This window comes from Plasmodium chabaudi, assembly GCF_900002335.3.
Source record: "Plasmodium chabaudi chabaudi strain AS genome assembly, chromosome: 8".
Lineage (NCBI taxonomy): Eukaryota > Apicomplexa > Aconoidasida > Haemosporida > Plasmodiidae > Plasmodium > Plasmodium chabaudi.
This window is the reverse complement of record NC_030108.2, coordinates 959,378-979,717: the sequence shown is the minus strand read 5'-3', so window position 1 is coordinate 979,717 and position 20,340 is coordinate 959,378. Positions and strand designations below refer to the sequence as shown.

Below are 20,340 nucleotides of genomic sequence, written 5' to 3'. Positions count from 1 at the left end.
AACTTAATAAGCTTATGAAAACATTTTTTAGAAAGACTATAAAATGAAGAATGCATATTGTGACGTTTCTATTATTTTCTAAATTTTGTGACATACATAAGTATATACTTATTATTAGTTTATTCATTCGTATTGTTGATAATTTTTATATTTTTATTTTTTTTTTTCATTTTTTTCTATAATTTTTTGGCGAAAATGGTTTTAATATATGTGAAAATGTCTGAAGAGAGGTACAGTTTTTTGTACGAAACAAATGTAAACAATTTAATAAAGAATTTAAAAGAGGATCTAATAAATATTTACAATCTTAGATGTAAAATATTGAAACTTTTAGATGCATCGTTGGAGTTAGCAAAGCATGGTCCTTTACGACCTGAGGAATTTAGAGGTTTAACTGAGGTAAAAGAAAAACAATAAAATAAGTAGATAGCATCCTTATATGGTTTCACAAACAATTCATTCCTCTTCTTATAAATATTTTAATTATAATTCTCTAGTGTGATTCCTACAATTCAAATGAAGTGACCTGCCCAGATGCAAACAATTTTAGAACCGGAATACCGCCACCAAAAGATGCTGCAATTAAGTTAATAAATTTGGTGGATAATATGAAAAGACAATTAGTAGAACAGGTAAATAAAACATGTCTGCAATCGTTTTAACCCGTTTTAAAGCCTCTCTATAAAATGTATAATATACTATATATGCTTATGCATTTGATTCTTCCCATTGTAGGGGCAGAAAATTGGAGTGTCTTTAAACAATTTAAACAAAGACTTAGATCTGATTGTTCAAAATATAAAAATATGTTACCCTGTAATTGAAACTCTTCCAAATTATGAACCCACAAGACTAATTTTGGAAAAGGAAAACTATTTTAACGATGTAAAAATGAAACGAACAAAGATAGGCATGGATATGTATGCATTATTTTAATCTTTTTCACATTTTTCAACATTTCCAACGCTTCCCAACATTTCACACCTTTAAAGGAGCTCGTTCCCGATGAAACGGCGATGTGGTGGGCAGGAAAAGAGATGGATGAAGGCTTATGTTTAAAAAATATAATTGGAAAAAACGAAAAGACAAAAATTATAGTAAAATTAAATCCTAAGAAAATGGGACCCCCAGAAAGAGAACCACGAATAGATAGCGAGACATACAAAGCTATGTTAGCATATTATCATAAAAAAAAGAAAGAAGAAAAAGAATTTGAAGAAGATGATGATGATTCCTATTTAAACTCTGAGTGGGCTAGCCCATTAAGTTTACAAAAACAACTACTTGGAAATTTACATGATTTAAAATGGAAACCTTAATATGGTATAAAAAATTTTATTTATTTTTTATTTATAATTATTCAAGTTAAAAAAACAAACGGGGGATTACCCCAAAACAAACATTCATATATACTCGGTTTAATTTAAAAAATTTTGAAAAATTTGAAAAATGTGAAAAATAGCTAGCATACTCAACAAATGCATGCGGTGTTATATGAACAGGCATAGTGTTAGCCCATGATAAGCGGGTTAAAATTGTAAAATGATTCTGAAACTTTATTTCCATATATATCCAAAAAATAAGTAGATCTTAAATTTTTTATAGGACTATTGTTAATATAAAAATAGACGATTTCTTTCAATAAACTTATATCTAACTTATCTACATTATCAAATATATCATTTTTAATAAATGGTAGATTATGTTGATTATAATTAAATTGAATATTATTGAAAAACCATATTTCATCTGTATTTAATTTATTTTTTTTATGTAAAATATGTTTTATATTTGTAACTAAATGTTGTATAAATATATCGGGTGTATCTATATTTTTGTGTAAACATGAAGTTATAGGTGTTAAAAAATCTTTATGGCTTCTTCTATTTCGATAATCTGGTTGTTTTAAAGGATTTGATAATACTTTTTCCATTTCTTCGAAATTATTTAAATCCCAAATAAATGATGTATGGTGGACAAAATAATCTTTTGAAAATGCTTGTGCATTACCTCCAACTTTTTTAATACTACAATTATTATCTACTTTGGAATTATCATTTATTTTACAAACAAAATCATGTTCGTGATATTGAAAAGTTTTATTAAAAGTGAATTTATCATTAGTTTCATTTTGTATAAATGGTTTAAAGAAATAATTAAATGTCCATTCGCTTACATTGGATGGATATAGTTTTGTTTCTTTTTCAAAATCGTTCGGAAGAATTATTGATGTTAATATACAATTATTATTGATATATACAGTACCACCTCCTGTATATCTTTTTATCAATAAGATATTATTTTTTTTTATATAATTGGTATCATTTGTATGCTCTTTTGTTTTTCGACTCATCCCTAATACAACACATTTATTATTTGGTGAGTAATTATTGGAAGAGAGTTTTATTTGGTTATCATTATTTTCAACATTTTTAATATTATTTTTTGTTGTGTCATTTATTATAAAAAAACCAATTTTATTTAGTCTGCTACTTAAGCAACTACTCAGCCTATATAAACTTTCTTCAATTAGTAATTGTTCATATATATGTAAGTTCGTTAAATTAATAAAATATAAAATATTTTTTTGTATTTTCCTATTATTATTAATATTTGTGTGTGTAAAAATTGGCTGAAATATATCAGTCATTCGAGCTATTTTCTTCACTACATTTTTCACCATATTTTATTTCTTTGATAGTAGGTTATTTCACAAAAAGAAAACAATCACAATTCAAAAAACTATAAATTAAAATACGGTAAAAAACTGAAAACTTCTTTATGTGTACCTATCCATTATCAGTTTTAAATGTAAATGAAAAATTTCTAAAACCTTTAAAACAAAATTTGTAAATTTGTTCCACCCATATAGCCAAACATATAAACAGCCATACTATTTTTTTTTTTTTTTTTTTTTTTTTTTTCAAAATTTATAAAAAAAAATAAACACACACAAAGTAGTACTTTCTTTATAAAGATAAGTTGGATTTATCACTTTCACTATTTAAGCATAAGTCCTTATATCTTTAAACAAATTGAAAAGTTTGAAAAGTTTGGGATAATAATCCAACTGAATAATAGTAGCAAACTTAATTGATATAAGAGTAACAATCATGTACTAGCCAAACTGTTAGTAATAATAAAGTATGGTAAAAATATTTTTTTTATAAAAAAGTTATATAAATATGAAACTTAAAAAAAATGGGGTACAAAGTTGTAAAATTCAAAAGGTATAAAAATAAGTGTGACGTGACATAAATTTACTAAAATTAATAGACATGTTTTAAAATAATAAAAATTAAAAAAAAAAATTGTATTTATAAAAAATAATTTAATTATATCTTTGCATTTGAACAGCCATTCTTAATTTATCTTCTGCAGTTAAAACTTTTCGTAAAATGAGTTCCCTTATTTTTCCATCATATATCATGAAATGTTTCCATCCTTTTCCTATATCTATTTGGAGCTCATTAATAATACACTGTTCTGTCAAAAATGCATTAGTTCGCCTTACCGTTTTTTCAGCATACTGCCTAACGTTATCACTTAAAATAATGTGTCGATATATGTACTTGTCATCTCTGTAGGTTGATGAGTAGCAAACGGGGCCTTTAAAAAAGGTATGAAAATAAAAAATATGATAAACTAAAAAGGTTCACAATGAATATGCAAGAAGAATGCGTAGTATTATTTAATTTTTTTTGTATACCTCTTGATGTAACCTTGTAAATATAATTTTCACTTGTGGATCGTAAAAATTCTAAGTTTAAATTTTCGTCCATACTATCCTTAACAGATTTAAAAACTTCTTTCTCTGACTTTCCTAGCTCATCAAGTATCGAATAATAATTTTCATTCATATTGTCACAAGTGCTTTTTTCATTCGTATTGTCGCAATTGCTTTTTTCATTCGTATTGTCACAAGCGCTTTTTTCATTGCTATCATTTGTGCACTCCTTATTTTTTTCTGTTTCTCTTCTTTTGGTAGTATTGACCTCATTATTGTGTGAGACCGGACTGCTATCAACATTTTTTCTTTTCCCATTTCTATTATTATTGTTTTGATCATCTTGTTGAACATTTTCAGAGGCATCTTTTATAAAAGCATTACTATCTTTATTGTTAACTTGCGAATTATTATTTACATGTTTATTATTAGTAGTAAGTACTGTATTGGTAAAGCTGGTACTTTTTATATTTCTTTGATCTGTACTAATTTGGCTGTATTTAATTCGTGTCTTTAAGTGGTTTGACACTGTTCTACTTAAATTGTTCATATTTTAATTATTTTATTTAACAAATTTTATACATACATATATATATTTTATGACGTATTTCTTCAGGGCTTTTTACAATTTCCCCCTAAATTCTTTTAAGCCTTAGCAAATGCCATAAATATTTTTATTATGGAAATACATTATAAAATAACCGGTGTTTTTTATTTACATACATATATTATAAGAAATTATATTATCAAAATAATTAATTTTTAAAAAAACAAATCTATTAAAAAAATAATATCCTTTATTATTATTTTTTTTTTTCCAATTGTGTATTTTCGTGTCTTATTTATAAGATCAACTAGCTATTAATCAGCACACTATATACCGTTAAAATTTTCATTTTAATTGTAAACCCATTAATATAAGCTAATATATAATATGGAATATACAATTAAATAAAACAATGTAATAATGAAAAATAAATTATAAAATTCAAACAATAATATTGCATTTAAAATAAGTCACGTATATAGATTATATGTATAACATATTACACACGTAGCTATTAAAAAGGCATAAATGTTTATAAAAATTATACTTCAATATTCCATTTTTTATAACATCAAAAATATAATTCTTGAACTTCTCTTTCATATAATATATACCATCCTTTAACTTTTTTTTTATTTTTTTTGGCGATATGTCTTTGTAAATTATTAGAGGAGAACATATATATATGATCGCATACTTTCTTAGCGTCGTATTGACACAAAGACGTAACTTCGAAGTTTCGCAATTACACAAACTCAAATTAGCGAATACGCAAACTCAAATTAACAAACCACAAACAGTAATATAACAAATACGCAAACAGTAATATAACAAATGCACAAACACTAAAATAGCAAATACACAAACACTAAAATAGCAAATACACAAACAATGCAATAACAAATATACAAACACTGATTAGCAAATACAAACACTAAGTTAACAAATACAAACACTGAGTTAACAAATACACAAATACATTAAAAAAGTTATAAGTAAATTACGTCGTTCTAACACACAGCATATTTTCAAACGAACACATCGCCATGTTCTTTCGATATTGTGGTTAGGAATATTCAATAAAAAACAAAAAATAATCGAACTATTTATAATTAATACAAATAAAAATGTATTTGTTATATTATTATTTTTTTATTTATTTGTTAGTTATTTTGTCTTTCTTTTTATTATAAAATATTTTTTAATTTATTATTACTTAGCCACCTTAGCTAATTTTATAAAATGGTGGAGAAAATTTTGAAAAAAAAAAATTGAGTGTGGATATGAAAAAATACATACATTTTTATTACACACGTATTTTTAAAATATTTTCCAATTTTCACATATTTTAAAATAATTAATTTTAAATATTTTAAAGTGATATGTGGTTGTGAAAAACAAATTGATGAAGTGCATTAACAAATGAAAAAATTAAGACACAAATAAAAATGGAAATACAATTAAAATATAAAACAGTATGCTGCTTTAATAAATATTCGATTTATGAATAATTCTAAAATACCATTGAAATGTTCATTATGATATTTTACAAACAATGCCAATAATTAAATAATATGAATATATTTTTTGCGATTTTAGTGGTTTATACTTGTGAAGACAAAAAGCATAATTATTAAAAATAAAAAAATATACAACACATTTAATAACACGAAAATTATTATTATTCTTCTTCGGTTTTCACACTTTTTGAAAAATTACTAAATAACACATTGATCATATTCATTATTATATTCGATTTAGTCAAATTTTTAAAATATTATTACTTGTGTGTATATTGTAAATATAATTGTGATCATTGTTCGTAGTCTTCTTTTCCAATTTGTATGATCACTGCATATGCAATTAATAAGGAGAATACGCCACAAAATAAATTAATAAAAAATATAAACTTAATATAGAGCTATATATTAAATGCGTAATTATGAATTACACATACATCAAATGAGTGTAAAAATTAATTAAAAATATACTCACCCTTTTGATGGAATTTCCAATTTAAACTAAACTTTGGCATGAACATATGCAAATATATTAATACCGTGTTATATTTTTACCATTTAAATAAAACCATTTTATATTATAAACAACTAAATATGTTAGTCTTATTTTTTACCACACATTCAAATAATTTATAAACAAGTTTATGCATACAATTTGCTAAGTAAAATATGGTTGCAAACTAAATTTAATGTACAACTTCAACGGCTGTATTATTCTATATTATTGGCATTATCACTTTTATTTTTTTAAGATCATTTTTTATGCACAAGTAAGGTTTTTTTTAATTAATGAAACAAAAAAAAATGTCATTTTTTTAATAGCTGTTTTAGAGTGTTAAGGGAATACAACATGGAACATAAATGTAATAGTTCTATGGAACTAGCTATATTGGTATTAAATAAAAATGATTTGTTCAGGCGAAAATTGCAAAATACACACAAAAATATATTAATTGATCATAAATAAATGTATATGAGTCAAAAAATAGCTATAATGTGTGTGTGTTTTAAAAAATTGTGTGATTAATTCAAATATATTATAAAAAAATTAAAAAAATATAATAAAAAAAAAAAATTAAAAAATAGCTAAATGTGATAGCAAGACAGAAACATACTACATAGTTGCGAGCGAACTGGTTAAGTGTTTAATTTTCGCTTCGTTAACTTCGTAATTTATTGAATTAAATAAAATTTGGAATTCTTCTTGCAAGATATTTTTTGCAATAGTTTTCCATTTTTTTTTTGCTTGTTGTTTTTTTCTTAAAAATTCTAAAAATTTGTGAGTACTATTAATTTCATTAATTGGGTTAAAATCTTTAGGCATTTGAAATGATTTTACTCCATTTAAATTTAATAAATCAACACTACCTTTTATTTCGTATGAACTGTTCATATCATTTATTATGTTAATTATTTTATCTGGTATACTTTCCAAATCAGAATGTTCATATTTTTCTTCATTTATTATGTCACTATGATTGGAGCCATAATGTTGTGTCCCATTTTTTAAATCAAAATAATCTCCTTCATCACTTTGGTTGTTGGCTAGATTGTTTTTTTTGGCATTATAATTTCTTCTTTGCCATTCTTCTATCTCATTATTATCATTTTGGGAATGCTTATATCGATCTTGAGAATATCTATAGTCACGATTTTTTTCATATTTTCGTGAATAATATTTGTTATTTTTATCATAACCATCATGCTTATTGTAATAAGTATAATGTGATTCATCATTGTTTATACTATTATATTTTTTAATCTTTGTATTGGTTTCAGAGTTTGCTGAATTATCACGTCGCATATAATTATTATCATTAGTGTAACGATTATTATTATAATATTTAGAATAATCTCTCTTATTTTCATATCTATTCGTAGAAGAATATCGAGATCCATCATTGCTACTACCACGCCTGTTTCCTTTTTCACTATCATCATAATTTTTCCTACTATTTTCATATTCATATTTATTATCCCATTTATAGCGATTTCTATCTTCATATTCAGAAATTTTTTTTTTTTTTTCATATTGCATACCACTTTCAGTATAATATGAATCCTTTCTATAATTATGTGACATATTTTCTCCCCTATAACTTTCTTCAATTTTTCTTTTTTTATTTTCCATTCCCCTTATTCCTAAGTTTGTATACTCATCATCATTGTTATTTTCATCAATAGATCTTTTTGAATCGTAAGGAATATGGGCATCAGTATATTTTTTGTTATATGCATTTTTATTTTCGTCGTTCATATCTTTATCACTTATGTACTTACTACCTTCATATTCATCACGATGAAATATTTTATATGAATTAACATAACTTCTCAATGAAAAGTCTCGAAATTTTATATGAATACAATCAGTTTCATTAGTTTTATCACCCTCATCAAAGTCAACCCAATTTGTTAAATCTGCATCATCTTCTAAATTAATCTTTACTTCACTTTTGATATAGACATATTCTATATTCTTTTTATTTTCATGTGTACTATCTGAACCATCACTGTAATATTCATGTTCATCTTGGTTATACTCTCTATAGCTTTCATTACTTCCTTTGATACTACCTTTATCGCTAGCATGGTTATTATATTTCTTATCATTTTCAAAATCTTTTTCTTCATCACATATGCTATATTCTTTATGTGTTGAATTTCGTTCATCGTTATGTTCTTTATCAGTATAATTATTGTCTTTCTTACTATGATCTTGATTATAGCTACTATGATTACTTTGTTCTCTTCCTGAATCATTAAACTTTTCACAATTTTTTTTATTTTTGTCATTATGTATGGAATCATCGCGCTCTTCTTGTTTATCTCTATTTAATTGTTCGTCATGCTCTATATGTTCGGTTTCATACTTTTCTTTTTTTTCATATACAGAACCCTTATCACTAAATTTATCACCTTCTCTATCACGAGCATAATGATTATTCCCTTTATGAGATTGATTATCGTTTTGATTTGAATTATACGAGTTAGATCGTTCATTTTTTCGATATGTTTTTCTATTTTCATTTTCCATTTCACTTTTATCTCGTCTCCTTTTCTTTGAATCAAATTTATAAGAAGGTTTAGATTCATAATATCTATCGTTTTTATTAGTATTATAAAATTTTTCTTCATCTTTATATGTTTCACGATTAGATAGTGAACGAGAAAAATGACGTTCTCTTCCCCTTTCAGTATTATAATAATATGAATTTTTATTATTATTTTTTTTATAATCATAAAAATATTTTGAATCATTTCTATCTCTTTGATAATAACTATTTTTATAAGTTTTATTTGGATATTGATGATAATAATCATATTCTTTTTTTTCAAAAAATTGTTTATTATAATTATAGTAATTTTTTTGAGGATATCTATTTTTGGGTCCATATGAAAATCTATTATCAGAACTATCATATTTATCATTACTTAAATTTCTTATATTTGTCATATCATTATCTTTATTTTTGAATTTATCTTCTCCCCTTCTTTTATACATTTCATTATCCTTAGCATATTTATATTCATAATGGTTTGTTCTCATTTTCCAATCATTATAATTTCTTTCATTACTATATGATGAGTTCCTTCTTCTTCTATTTTTATAACTATTAACACTAGAACCATTTGACTTATCTCTATTTTTAAACTTATTTTGTGTTAAATATGATTCATTGTCTGTTCCTGAGTTACTACGATATTTTCTTCCATGACGATCAGGGGAATTTCGATTTTTATCTTTATCATCTTTTGCTATTAAATTATTTTGACCAGAATTATATGCATTACTATTTTCGCTACAGCTTCGGTTATTATTATAAGAAGATTTTTCATTCCTTTCACTGTTTTTTAAATGAATTTCTTTTTCTTCACTGTTTCTTCTCCCCTCCGATTCATCATTTGTATATTCATTTTTGTTATTGCTATATTTTTTTGCTTCATCCTTATTATCCTCATTGTTATTACCTCGTCTCTTAAAGAACATCATTTGGCTTGAGGGAAAGAGGGGGAAGGCAAAAGTATTAATTATAACATTATATTTTTATATAAAAAATATACATCACGTTTATATTTACAAAAACAAAATATATTGAACAAACAAATTAAATTTTAAAAAATTGCTACATAAATTATGTAACTTATTCTGTTTGATTGGTTTTTTTGGAAAGCTAATTGTTTTCCCATAAAAGGCATACAAAATAAAATTAATAAGCCCTCTTATATTTTTATTCAATTTAAATTATATTTCTTAAAAAGTATCATATATTTATTCACTATCATATTTCAAACATTTGGATTTTTATTATTTTAAATCAACTTATTTATTTGCAAATTTGTATAAATTAAAAAAAAAAAAAATTAAAAAATAATGCAAGGGCGTAATGAAAAATCTTCGCCGGAAACTTCAAATTTTTTTTATATAATTTGCTAATACTGTATGGTATATAAATAGTTGTAGGTTATCCTACTTATGATAAATTATATATTTATTATTTTGTAGGTTTTAAAATAATGTTTATATAAATATATTAATTTTTTTATCACATTTTTTCACATATAAATAATGAATTAAAAATGATGTTTCAAAAAAAAACAGGATATGTCCAATATTAGCTAGTACTCTCATGCATATGTTTATAACTATGGTTGAAAATAAAATTTGTCAATCCTTTACATATTTCAAAATGTTGAAAAAATATAATGATTAAAAAAAATGTTAGTTATTATTACTATTTTATAAAATAACAAAATTCAAAACAAATGTAAAATAGCCATGCAACTGTATATAGTATATGTATACTCCTCTCCTAAATCATGTACATGTAAAACATATATTTATTCTGAACCGTTTTATTAATAAGTTTCAAAATAATTTAAAAGCAAAAAATGGGCACTTATAATATGTATACCACTCCTAATAAACCGACACAGAATAATAGTTAAACGATTTTATTCCTTTCTTGTCTGAACATACATGGAAATCTCCTGGGCATATGGGGTTAGCAGAAAAGCATTTACCACTCCGTTTGTTGGGTGGTGTTTTAGTAAATTCAAAGATTAAATTAAACAATATCGAAATAGGACAGATGTCAATTTTTTTCTTCTTTTTTCCTGATACATTATCTTTTTCTAACTTTCGAATGTTAACTGAAAAACTTGAATTTAGAGATTCTTCATGTCCACAAACTATCCACAAACCAACAGCAGACTGATCTGTAGAACCTTGCATAGAACATGATGGTTTCGCATTTTTACATGGATACATAGCTATTGATGGATCACTTGAATTTAATACACTAATACCAAATCCAAATAAAATTATTTGATTCTTTTCTGAACATTCAAGGGTTAATAAACCTGTACCAGATTTTGCTTTCTGTTCAAGATATGGTATACGCTCATCATTACACATAGCAAATATATAACTATATGCATTGTCGCTCATTTTTGAATAACATTTATCTGATTCCTCATCACATGTATTCATATAAAAATCTTTTAAATTTGATAAATCATTAGGAATAGATAAAGAAAATCCTAATATAAAATTTTGTTTATCTTCACATTCTAAAACAACTAATCCACTACCACTACCATGTATAATTTTCGATTTCATCAATTGACTTTTTAAATTATAATTTTTTATTTCGCCATCTGTTTTTGAACCTATATTTATAGGCACATTTAATGATACATAAAAACTTAATGCTTCATCATATATTTTAGTTAACCTCTCTGGTAAAATCCGAGATAAAGGCTCATATTGTCCTTTTATTGGCATTGGATTATTTTTTATACTGTCTGCCCATTTTTCAAAATTGGATGGATCATTAGGATCATATATTGTTGTCCCTCCGATTATCACTGTTTCTTTTTCGATACTCGAATTTGATGATTCTTCATTACTGGATTCTTTTGAATCGGTACTTGATGATGCGTTTGCTTTAAATAAACCAAACCCAACAGATGCAGACACAGAAGTGGATAATCCACTTTCACTTAAGGATTTATATTCATTTTTTGATATTTTAACTTGTTGTGTTATTTTTCCACCTAAATGTATAACAGTTGATACATGCGTTCCAAAATTTTTAAAAAAATATAACCATGATTCAACACTTTTTCCACAACTATCCATCCCTGTTTTATTATCTCTTAACTCTTCAGCATTACAATATTTTCCATCATGTTCTAATGAATTAAAATATGATGGTAGTAAATTTATTGCTCTCAAAAATTGATCACTTAATTTCCATTGAGAATATTGAGAAAGAGACGCCACATATTTAAAACAATAACTTTTTAATATAAACATTCTAAACTTTTTTTTAGATATTGTATTAGATGCACTTGCATAACCAACAGATGCTGAAAAAGAACCAAATAATCCATAAGATGCTCCTAATGAAGCATCAACAGAAAGTTCTTTACTATACTCGCTCATCGTACTTATTTCAGTTTCATTTTCTGATCTATTACAAGATATTTCATTTCGTACATAGGATCCATTTGGATTTATATTTATATAATTATCTGGATAATCGGCATCAGATTTAGGATATGTTAATTTTATTACAGAATCTCTATAACCTGGATCTACTTTAAGAAATGGATCTCCTATCGGATTTCCAAATAAAAAATCATATCCAACTCCTAAATATTCTGTTCCTTGTATTACTCTCGTATCCATATTATTTTCTGTTTCAACTTTATATTTATTATATAAATCTTTGTTTTCATCTAAACCATCATATATTACAACAGTATGATGCTCATCACTGTAAACATTATCTTCTGTATTTGGTTTATGAATTTCTTTTTCTTTTTCGTTTTCCATATTATCATTAATATCTTTCATTAGTTTAACAAAATTATCTACCTTATTCTTTGCATACCCCGATTTTTTATTTTTATTATATTTTGGTGAATTGGAAGCTGGATTTGCTTCATTTGTTGTATTGGAGTTATTTATTTCAGAATTCCCATCATCGTTTTGTTTAACTTCATTAAAGTTTATCTTACGTATGTTTTGCATATTGCCTACTTTTTTTTTCGATATTTTAAGTATTATATGTTTTCTTCTTTGATCATATTTACTATTTGCATCTTTCGATATAAATTTTATAACTTGTTTATCTTCTATATTATGTTCATGTTGTAAGCCCGATAATATTTCATTATTAGAAATCTCCAATTGATTGTTGCATAACTCTTTTGTATCATCGTTGCTCATGCTTAAAATGCGAATGTGAAAATATAAAAGGCATTCATCTGTCCCCAAATTGTCAAGTTTGTGTAAAATATTTGCAATTATCAAAAAAAAACATGGAAAAAATAAATATTTTCTTTTAAACATCATTTTTTTTATAATCTTAATATCCAATATTCTATATGTAACAAAAACTATGAATTTTTGCTAAACTGTAGTTTGTATAGTGCTACATATGCATAGAAATGTATGCTTGTGAGCTTTCATAAATTATTTGTGATTCCTTTTATAAATATCAAATATTCCATTCGAAAGACAAAATTAAATTCTATCCTTAACGGAAAAGAATATGATTTAAAAGTAAACACAACTTATAAAACACAGTTAGCACATAACCAGTTTTATATTAGACAGATTTTATTGCAACAAGAATGAGTTACATGTAAAATTGTATATACTTATTTATATCTATATGTATGCATGAATAATTCTCAAAATAAAACAACTGATATAGTGTATACTTTATATGGGTGTAAGCATAGAACACAAAAATAGCATAAGGATATGCCTATTCTTTTGATTATATTTAATATAAAAAAATTAACACATTACAATTTAAAATTTTAAATGAGTATTAAAAATAGTAAAGCAAATAGACAAGTTAATTTTTTTTATTTATTCACTAAAATACACATTTTCATAACAAAATTTAAATACAAATTAAAAGGGTTTATAAATAAATAAAATAGTCAAAATAAAAATGTAATAAAACAAATTATTACTTTCTTTTACTAGCCAATGTAGAAAAAAAAAAGTTAATAATATATTAATAATACAAAACAAAAAAAAAATATTAATGAGAAAAATAGCCATAATGACAATAAAATTATGAACATGTCATAAAAAAAGCGAAAAGAAAAAAAAAATTTTAATTAAAGCTATTTTAACTATAACTCACAAACTAAGTTGTTATTACCAAGTTTCCTCGAAAAATCGTCCTGATTTCTTTAATTTTTTTATAAATTTTTTATCATTTTTCTTATTATTTTCACATAAATTATTAATTGTTTGTTTCACATCTTTACCCATTTCTGTATTTCCACATATGTATACATATGCACCTTTTTCTATCAAGCTACACACAAGCTCCTTTTGTTCACGAATTAAATCTTGTACATAAATTTTATTACTTTGGTCCCTTGAAAATGCTAAATAAACTTCATCAATATATTTGTTTTCCAAAGCGTCCATAATTTCTTTTTCATATAGAAAATCTATTCCTTTTTTTCTGCAACCATAGAATAATATTCTTTTATTTTTTTTATTTAATATTTCATTTTTTTCGCGTTTTTGGTCAAAAATTTTAAATTCTGTAAGAAAGGCTTTAAAGGGGGCTATTCCCGTTCCTGTAGCAATCATTATAATGCTAGCGTCTCTTAAATTTTCAGGAAGTGTAAATATTGATGTTTTAACATTAAATTTTAATATATCATTTGGATATAATTCTTCTGTTAAATAATATGAGGACGAACCTTTGTACCACCGTCTTTCACATAAATTTCGTAATTTTTTTTCAGTAATATTTGGTAACATATTATTATTTTTAAAACTTTTTAATGCTTTTCGAAGAGAATGGATAGGATATTGTTTTTTTTTTACAGTCAATGTAATAGTGTCTGGATCATCTTTTGGAGAAGAAGATATTGTATAACTTTTCGGGGCAATTTTAGGAATTAATTGTAAAAATGGTACCAATTCAAATATAGCACTTTGCATGAATATATCTACAAATTCGATAAATGTCATATCAAATTCTTTGCATATATTAAAAAATATATTCCTTTTATTGTTTGATAAAATGTAATTAAACATTTTAAGTTCTTCGATATCTTTAATAAAACATTTAAAGTTATTTAAAACATTTACTCGAGGTATAGTTGATAAATCACAATAGCATTGTAAGGCTTCTTCAATTGTGCATGGTGTTGGAAACGGGCTATTCATGGAATGATTATTATTGCCATTGTTTTTATTACTATTTTTATTTATTAATATATCATTTTTCTCATTACTAGTACCATCTAAATGTGGTGTATTATCGTGTTTTTTTGAATTTTGATTATTTCGTTCCACAAAGATAAATTTTTTATTTTTATCAGTTTCATTTATATTTAACCGTTTTAACCACCAATCTGTGATTTCTTTTGAATTTTTTGTTAAAACAACTAAAGTATCAGCAGACTTATATTTAATATTTTTTGACGATATAATTATATGATTAACTTTATCCGAATTAGTAGAGTCATCTACATTTTTTAACAAATTTGTATTAGATATTACAGTACCAATATTATGGTTAAAGTAAAATTTTCCAGTAAGACTTGTGGCTATAGGCTTATTAAATTGGCCTTCTTGAGAAGTAGTATTATCATTTAATAAATTACTAGTATGTTGATTTGTTTCGCTTTTCTTATTATCTTCTTCTAAATCCTCAAATTTTATATCGAGTTTTATGTCAGGAAGACTTTTCCAATCCACCAGTTTAATAACTTCTTCTTTGATAAAATTAATTGGGATATGTTCCATATTTAAAATTTTCGATAATTCTTTAAAAAATTTATTTTTCCATATTTCAAAATCATGGTAAATATTATCATCATCGTCACCATAAATAGTTTCACTGATTTGTTCTGCTTTAAAACTTTTAAGATAAGTTGTAAGTTTTTTTGCTATTTTGTTAAAATGGCTATATTGTTTACTTCCTAAACCCATTATAGAATATTTTGTATTCCTAAAATATGGGTTATCTATATCTAGTCCTTTTAGCCATTTAAAGAATTCGGTAGCATTATCTGGTGGGTCTCCATTCCCATATGTTGAAACAATGAATATACGAATTCCAAGTGTTTTTATTTCTTCTTTATCAAAATATTCTAAATCAATAATCTCTGCTTTTATATCAAATATTTCCTGTAAGTTGTAGCATAACTCTTTTGCAAATTGCTCCCCTGTCCCAGTTTGACTACCAAAATATATTTTCACATTTTGGGCAATCGCATTATTTGGAAATTTTTTTTTTTTACTATAATTTAAACATTTTATTATACAGGCTACTATACTTTTAAAAGAATAAGTATTTTGAATTTTCCAAAGAAAGTATATGTTACCTGTAAAAAATATAGAGTATGACAAAATCGATTTCCAATCCCTTCTCATTTTTTCCCACGTTTACTTTCATTATCTTTTTGTTATATTATACTTTTACCATTTAAATTTTATTTCTTTTCTATTCAAACTCATAAAATATAAATCAACATATATAAATATTGATAAATATATTTATATCGAATGGGAAAAAAACGGCATTGCGAATGCACTAATTTGAAGTATGCCAAAATAAATAAAAATGCTTTCTTTCTATATAAAATTATTTACTAAAAATTTTGTAACCATTAATAAAAAAATAAAATAATAAAATAACAAATCATAAATTGAAATGGTGAATACAATATATAGATTATATCGATATTATAATATCACAGGTGTATTTTAAATATTATTTAAATGTAACTATTGTTTACCATTTGGATAGTTTAAAAAAATTTATATAGGCAACACATATTTTCACAACCAGCCATATTAACAAAAAGTGATTAATATTGGCTAGCTATATTTTCCAATTTAAAATATTTTTTTTTTTTTTTTTTTTTTATAAAAGCAGTTAATAGGCGCTAGGTTAAATAATACACTGAAAATGTTTATATGTATTGGTAAATAAATTATTCTTTATCTGTTTAGAACACATGTAACCATATAAAATTTAGGATATTATAAAAAATGAAAATTAATAGGATTAAAGCTTTTGGTTTTTAATATTTTTCATTTATAAAAAAGTACAAAGAGGAACAAGTTGTAAACTATATATATGAATACCATTTGTTCCCAATTTAACGAAATAAAAGAATGACGTTGCATATAATTGCATGCATTTATATGTAGACCTTACTAATTAGCTTAGACGGGGTACTATAAAATTGTCTTTATGTTTTAAATTATAAAAAAAATGGAAAATTGAAAAAATATTTTCACATAATCATTACAAAGTATATGTAAAAAAATATTCTTATTTTTGCACACTTTGGGCACATGATAAAATAACCCATTTAAAAATTAGCATATATTCATATGATAATGTATTTATACATTATTTGTCATTAATAAATATTCATTTATTAGGATATACATGTTGCCATATTTTGTTTATTAAAAAATATAAGCATATATTTTTATTTAATTTTGTAGACAGTGTTGCATTTCATAGTTAAAAATTTTTGTTCGTAAAATAAAATGCAAATATTGTAAGTAAAAAATTATCAAATAAATGGAAAATTTATATAGACTTATGAAATTGTATAGGAAACTTGGGACGGATAAGTATATATGCACACAGAATATAAGCAACCTTTTATGTAGCCACCATTTGTTTATAACCTGAACATAATTACTTTTGTGTTTTTGTAAACCGTAGGATATATAAATATGACCAACTTCTTGACAACAAAATGGAAAAAAATAAAATACAAGTATATGGCAACGAAATTGAAAATTGCAAAACGAGATGAAAATGATGATAAAATAGAACAAAAAATAAATAATAATTTAAATGTAAATAATTTTGAATATATATTAAAATCTATACAAGAATCAAAACATAAGGATAGAATAAAAAAATGTAATAGTCTAGATAGATATATATCATTTTTATTAGGAAAAAATAAATTAAATAAAGAAAATTATAAATATAAAAGAAATATATTACAAATTCATTTATTAGCTATAGGTTGTGAATTAGTTAAAATAATAGGAGATGGAAATTGTTTATTTCGATCTATTTCATATAATTTATTTGGAAAACAAATATATCATATGTATATCCGTCAAGCATGTGTTGATTATATGTTAAACTATAAAGATGAATATTCTATATATTTTGAAGAAGGAGATTTTAGTAAATATATAAAAAATATGTTAAATGATGGATGTTGGGGTGATGAACTATGTATTAAAGCCATAGCTGATACTTTCGATTGTGTTGTATATATAATAACATCAAATCCCGATCAATGGTTATTAAAATATGAACCGAAATATAAAACTAATCATCAACCCAAGAAATGCGTTTTTTTAGCTTATTCATGTCCTATTCATTATGACTCGCTCAAATTAATCAAATTGTGAATAAGATCAGTAAAAAGAGAAATAATAACCATTTTCGACATATTTCATAAATGGGAAAAGCTTGTTTATCTGCAACAGTTTTGTATGATTACGCATTACTACGTATTACTATGTACATTTCTCATTGTTAATAAATATTATTTTCTGAACTTATACTGTGTTTTTGCCAATGTTTTAGCTAACCCCCATTACGTAAACCATCTTAATCTACAACTCTATACGTGTAAAATGGTGATCATACATAATATTTGTTTTTTCATCAAAATAATTGAAAGAATAATTTTTTACTAATTAACATTTTCATATATGTCATTCTTTTGAAAAAATTTAATTCGTCAAAAAAAATAATTATTCATTTAAAAATTTTTTTTTGTCATATAAATACGTATTGTATATATGCCTATGTAAGGTCATGACTGAGTAGGAATAATATGCCCCTTTGCATTATTGAAGTGAATTCTGGAAAAATTATCATTAAAAAAAAAAATAAAATAAAAATATTACTGTTCATAAATTTGTTTTAAACATAAATTAATTATAAAAATAAATATAATGATTTCTTAGCATCTTTTTTAAATAATTTGATGATATTGGAAATATTAATGTATCAACGGCAGTATCATTCTGAAAAAAAAATCATACGACATGATAAAAAAAAATATATTTGTAAAATAAATATAGCTAGCTAGAGTAGTACATAACTTTAACGGCTATTGGAATAAAAGATAAAACAAAATTCTACTCTTAGCAAAATTTTTGAGATTTAATAAAGTTCCCTTGGCATATCCAAAATGATGATGAACGGAGATAATTCAAAAAAACATGAAATTGAAATAAAAAGTATATCAAAAAATGAAATGTCATTTATATTATATAATAGTAATACAGCATTAGCAAATGCCCTTAGAAGAATAATGCTATCAGAAGTTCCAACACTAGCAGTTGATATAGTTAATGTTTATGAAAACACAAGTCCATTTCATGATGAATTTATAGCTCATAGAATAGGTTTAATACCTATAGATAGTAGAAATATAAAAAGTTATGAATTTAGAGAACGATGTAAATGTAAGGAAACGTGTTCTAGGTGTACCGTACAATATATTATTGAAGTAAAATGTAATAATGCTAATAAAATAGATGTATCACATTATGATATAGAAGCACTAGATCATGAACCTAATATTCCTATGCCTATACCCAATGATAATAAACATAATAATATTGACAAAATGGATACTGCTATACCTATTGTAACTTTATCGAAAAATCAAACCCTACATATGAAATTAACAGCCACAAAAGGAATTGGAAAAATGCATGCAAAATGGATACCAGCTAATGTATCCTATATAATTGATCATAAAATAGTAATTAATCATCCGGAAGTAGATAAGATGCCCAAAGAACATAAATTAATAATAGCTAATAATTTAAATCCTGATTGTTATATATTAAAAGAAATGGATGATGATCGAGATGTTGAATTACAATTAAGTGAAAATATGTCAGTTGTTATGGCAGAAAGTTGTAGAGATACATTAACTGAATTAGGATATAATAAAGATATTGTTAAAGTTATTTATGATGAAACTAAATTTCATTTTAAAGTTGAATCAGTTGGTTCAATGCCACCTGAGCAGATTGTTGAAATGGCTATAGAAATTTTAGAAAGTAAGTTAAAAGACTTAGAGCCACAAATCAAAGCCTCATTTTATTCTATTGAAGAGGTTGCAAAACAACTAAAGGAACAGGGAGTATCCCTATATGGAATTCAACTGGATTTGGAATAATTCATACGAAGCAATTATATTATTGCTGTGCATGTCGTTTATTTTTGCTTTCATGCATTTCAATTATATCCGATAAATTAATTCACCTCATAACATTATAATTTTTTGAGTGCAGTGATTTTGCATATCTCTGGATAATTTTTTAAATTTTATGAACGCGTTCATTTGGCATTTTCATAACATGTATATCTACATGAGTAGTAACCTCCTTTATGTTTTATGCTTGTTATGCTTTCATTCATTATACTGAGCGCTTTTATTATATTATTAATGCCCCATATTGGGTAACTATCGAAAAAACT

General features: G+C 24.4%; 8 protein-coding genes across 8 annotated transcripts; 3 read left to right on the top strand and 5 right to left on the bottom strand.

The window, feature by feature from the left end:
* Nucleotides 1-195: 195 nt before the first annotated feature.
* Nucleotides 196-1,319, top strand: PCHAS_0824900 (conserved protein, unknown function; the record flags this gene model as incomplete). The annotated part of the gene is made up of 4 exons (XM_016797916.1): nt 196-399; nt 498-632; nt 736-885; nt 993-1,319. The coding sequence occupies 4 exons, from the start codon at nt 196-198 to the stop codon at nt 1,317-1,319; spliced, it is 816 nt and encodes a 271-aa protein (XP_016653820.1).
* A 191-nt stretch (nt 1,320-1,510) lies between these two features.
* On the bottom strand, nt 1,511-2,683 carry PCHAS_0824800 (lipoate-protein ligase 2, putative; the record flags this gene model as incomplete). The annotated part of the gene is made up of 1 exon (XM_016797915.1): nt 1,511-2,683. The coding sequence occupies one exon, from the start codon at nt 2,681-2,683 to the stop codon at nt 1,511-1,513; it is 1,173 nt and encodes a 390-aa protein (XP_016653819.1).
* Nucleotides 2,684-3,331: 648 nt separating this feature from the next.
* On the bottom strand, nt 3,332-4,277 carry PCHAS_0824700 (cyclin-dependent kinases regulatory subunit, putative; the record flags this gene model as incomplete). Its single annotated transcript, XM_733660.1, has 2 exons — nt 3,332-3,609; nt 3,710-4,277. The coding sequence occupies 2 exons, from the start codon at nt 4,275-4,277 to the stop codon at nt 3,332-3,334; spliced, it is 846 nt and encodes a 281-aa protein (XP_738753.1).
* A 2,631-nt stretch (nt 4,278-6,908) lies between these two features.
* Nucleotides 6,909-9,785, bottom strand: PCHAS_0824600 (conserved Plasmodium protein, unknown function; the record flags this gene model as incomplete). Its single annotated transcript, XM_738051.2, has 1 exon — nt 6,909-9,785. One exon carries the CDS (start codon nt 9,783-9,785, stop codon nt 6,909-6,911), a length of 2,877 nt encoding a protein of 958 aa, XP_743144.2.
* A 927-nt stretch (nt 9,786-10,712) lies between these two features.
* On the bottom strand, nt 10,713-13,157 carry PCHAS_0824500 (membrane attack ookinete protein, putative; the record flags this gene model as incomplete). Its single annotated transcript, XM_738050.2, has 1 exon — nt 10,713-13,157. One exon carries the CDS (start codon nt 13,155-13,157, stop codon nt 10,713-10,715), a length of 2,445 nt encoding a protein of 814 aa, XP_743143.2.
* Nucleotides 13,158-13,979: 822 nt separating this feature from the next.
* Nucleotides 13,980-16,223, bottom strand: PCHAS_0824400 (nitric oxide synthase, putative; the record flags this gene model as incomplete). The annotated part of the gene is made up of 1 exon (XM_727941.2): nt 13,980-16,223. One exon carries the CDS (start codon nt 16,221-16,223, stop codon nt 13,980-13,982), a length of 2,244 nt encoding a protein of 747 aa, XP_733034.2.
* Nucleotides 16,224-17,546: 1,323 nt separating this feature from the next.
* Nucleotides 17,547-18,245, top strand: PCHAS_0824300 (OTU domain-containing protein, putative; the record flags this gene model as incomplete). Its single annotated transcript, XM_016797914.1, has 1 exon — nt 17,547-18,245. The coding sequence occupies one exon, from the start codon at nt 17,547-17,549 to the stop codon at nt 18,243-18,245; it is 699 nt and encodes a 232-aa protein (XP_016653818.1).
* A 791-nt stretch (nt 18,246-19,036) lies between these two features.
* PCHAS_0824200 (DNA-directed RNA polymerase II subunit RPB3, putative) lies at nt 19,037-20,038 on the top strand (the record flags this gene model as incomplete). Its single annotated transcript, XM_737652.2, has 1 exon — nt 19,037-20,038. The coding sequence occupies one exon, from the start codon at nt 19,037-19,039 to the stop codon at nt 20,036-20,038; it is 1,002 nt and encodes a 333-aa protein (XP_742745.2).
* Between the last annotated feature and the right edge of the window lie 302 nt (nt 20,039-20,340).